We start from the raw sequence: 3,091 nt of genomic DNA, 5'->3' as shown, positions 1-3,091 counted from the left end.
TTGTTTTCCCCAGTCCATGCCCTTTCACATCAGCGGGTTTCCCCAGACCGGCCGCCCTAAAGACGCAACGGTATATTTTTATTTTACCTGGCAGTCAAAAGCGACAAACGCATGGGCGATATAACGACGGAACACGCTTGACGCCTAGGCGTCTCACCTGTGGCTGGATACACGCCACACAAAAACACGTGACTACCGTTAACATGTGCACGCCATATTAATAGGCGTTTCTCCTATTGTGGTTACACGACGTATTGACAGGCACGTCAGAAGCGGCGACGCCTTTGGGCCAGGCGTGTTTGACGTCTGTCACGCTGGTGGCCAGTGGTCGTCGTCGGTCAATGGCGCCTCGGCGGGCGGCACAGCGACATGCAAGTGTGGCGCCTTGCGGTCCGGCGTGAATGGGGGTCAAGCGACGAAATAAGTTTTTGGGGAGTCAGCGAACAATATAAGGCAGCCCAGGGGTCATTTAGTAAAAATAATACCATGTTGTTGTACTGCGGCTACACAGAACGAATGGTCGGCCTGCCACACCCGGGGCCACTCCTGTTGCCCGGCCTAGCCTGGCTACTCCGCTGCCTATGAATCAAGCAATCAACATAGAAAAAATTCCTATGTTCAAAAAACCCAACATATGAAACATAGAAAAAAATCCTAGGAATTTTAATCCTTTAAAATTCCTACCCTTAAGGCCTTGTCCGGATAAACCTCTCCTGGAGGGGATTGAAGAGGTTTGGAGGGGATTGGGTGAGATTTTGACTTGTATGGGATTTAATCCACCTCAATCCACTTCAAACCCCTTCAATTTTGATGCAACCGAACAAGGCCTAAAGAATTTCTGAAGACCAGCTATCTGAGCGGCAGAATAATGTCTTGCTGTAAAGTTGTTAAATGCAGTATTGCACAAGGGGTCCGCTGTTGGTCTCCGAGAGGATTTTGCATTTCATGACCTGTGATCCGTTGGCTGGCCATGGCCTATTTACTTGTGAATTGCTAAATTATGGATGAAACTTTAGGTGTAATCGTTGTGAAATTCCACGAAGGGATTGTTAATTCTCTCCACGTAGGTAAGCATGAAAACCTGACGTGGTCACATTGCTAACTCAAAAAAAAGTTAAAAAAAAAAGACAGTGGAGCAGGCAAATCCAACCCTTTTGATTAACGAAAACCAGGTGTTCTGATCACATTGCTAACCAACGAAATGATTGAACTAGACAGTGAGCCAGATGCTTGCCTATGGCAAGGCAGAATTCAGAGTGGTGAACCAACACGTTTCAGGGTTCAGGACGCGTTGTTAGCTAGCATGTTCCTTCTTGATCTCGTTGGTGTGGACGGCAGCCACCACGTCGCCGCAATCATCGGGGCGGTCACCGGTGTCGTCGGAGCAGTGAGCGCCCTTCTTGGATGGCCTGCAGCCTGGCCCGGCGGGGTACTTGCGAGCGTTGAGGTCGATCTTGCGCAGCGCGGCCTTGCCCAGGTCGACACCACACATGTCCGAGAGGCGGACGAGGTAGAGGAGCACGTCGGCGAGCTCCTCACCGAGGTGCTCCGTCTCCCTCTCTTCCCACCCGGGCAGCCCCTTGGGCACCTCCCCTTTCCACTGGAATATCTCAGAGAGCTCTCCCACCTCACCCACCTGCACCCACAACGTATCACAAACCACATTACACCACCGGACATGATCAGAAAAGACAGATGAGCTACAGGTGGAGTATAAAGTAGCTACAGCCTACAGACTTCCGACATTTGCCTGTTCTATTGGCAGCACAAATGTTGGCAAAAGAGGGCAGTATGAATTATGGTACAGGCCTTTTAGTTGCTTTCTCCAGCACAGCTATGTAGTAGTACTATACTAGTACAGTATGAAAAAAGGATCCCTGCTTTACTGAATCATAGTTTTGCCTTCATATAAGCAAGAGCAAACAAACAAAACAAGAAGTCCAATATATTATCATGATTATGATTTATGGGTTCATAATACGAAACAAACAGAGGACATTTCAACACGATGGGTGATGTTACCATACCTATTACAGACCTCTGTTTATATCATGATATAAGTGGTTTTGGAAGGTACACCTATATGGATTTCGTGAGCAATTGTGCAGTTACTCCGCTTATTGTAGATGTTAATAATAAGTTTATAAAGTTTAATTTAAGACAAAGCTAATATGCAGAGTAAAATAAAAATGAAGGGAGCATTTGGGTAGGTCAAAGGAATACAGGGTTATTACAACTTCAGGTGTGTTTTATGTGACAGTAAAAACATGAGCAAGCCAAATTTGAACAACTGATCCTCCAAGAAGTCGAAATAAAGAGCTCACCATCCTTGGGAATGTAAAAGGAGACTACTAGAAAGAGTCACAGAAGCAGCAAAAATGATTTGCCCAAAAGAAGACAAATCTTTACAATTAATGATTTCCTTACCTCATGGAATAGGCAAAAAAACACGCCCATTATTTGCTATTCCTAGAAGTATAGTAAAAAACAGATCAAACGCAGAAGGATAGAAGTTAAAAAACAGATCAAACGCAGAAGGATAAAAACAGCCAGGTACAAACAATAATAAGGATCATAAAGAATAAGATCTCCAACAGTAATTCACCAAGAAAATTGCCCCCAAATGAATCTACAAGGACAAAGAAAAAGGCTAAATAACCAAAGAGAGGTTCAGAGGGGAGAAATCAAGAAATGAGTCAGAGGGGCGGACCAGAGCAAGCAGGAGGTTCCTCGGGCTGTGGTACTGCTCCCAGTCCCTCTCCCTGGCGAAGTCGGCCATCTTCTTCCTCAGCTCCTCCAGGGTCACCGCCGCCGCCGCCGCCGCCGCGCCCGCCTCCTCCGACGCAACAGCATTCATCTTCTCTGTAACACACACTCGCGCACACGGTAAAGACTTGCAGAGGCTGTGACACTAGAATAGGGAGAAGACGAGGCGGCTTTATATGAGGTACCGGAGGAGAGAGGACGACAAGCGGAAGGGGACAGCCGGAGGAGCAACCCTAGATATGTTTTTATTTGGGGGTGGGAAGCTGAATGGTGCGCGAATTTTAGTTCCGCCCGGTCCGGGTTCCGCTCGAGTGAAAGGCACGCT

General features: G+C 47.2%; 1 protein-coding gene across 1 annotated transcript; it reads right to left on the bottom strand.

Moving 5' to 3' along the window:
* Positions 1–1,131: 1,131 nt before the first annotated feature.
* Positions 1,132–3,091, bottom strand: LOC123041311 (dCTP pyrophosphatase 1). Its single transcript, XM_044463952.1, has 3 exons — positions 2,952–3,091; positions 2,711–2,862; positions 1,132–1,636 (listed from the first exon to the last, which is right to left on the bottom strand). Exons 2-3 carry the CDS (start codon positions 2,855–2,857, stop codon positions 1,295–1,297), a joined length of 489 nt encoding a protein of 162 aa, XP_044319887.1. The 5' UTR covers positions 2,858–2,862; positions 2,952–3,091; the 3' UTR covers positions 1,132–1,294.

This window comes from Triticum aestivum, chromosome 2B (assembly GCF_018294505.1).
Source record: "Triticum aestivum cultivar Chinese Spring chromosome 2B, IWGSC CS RefSeq v2.1, whole genome shotgun sequence".
Taxonomy (NCBI): Eukaryota; Viridiplantae; Streptophyta; class Magnoliopsida; order Poales; family Poaceae; genus Triticum; species Triticum aestivum.
Note: the sequence above shows the minus strand (reverse complement) of the source record. Positions and strands in the feature narration are given on the sequence as shown.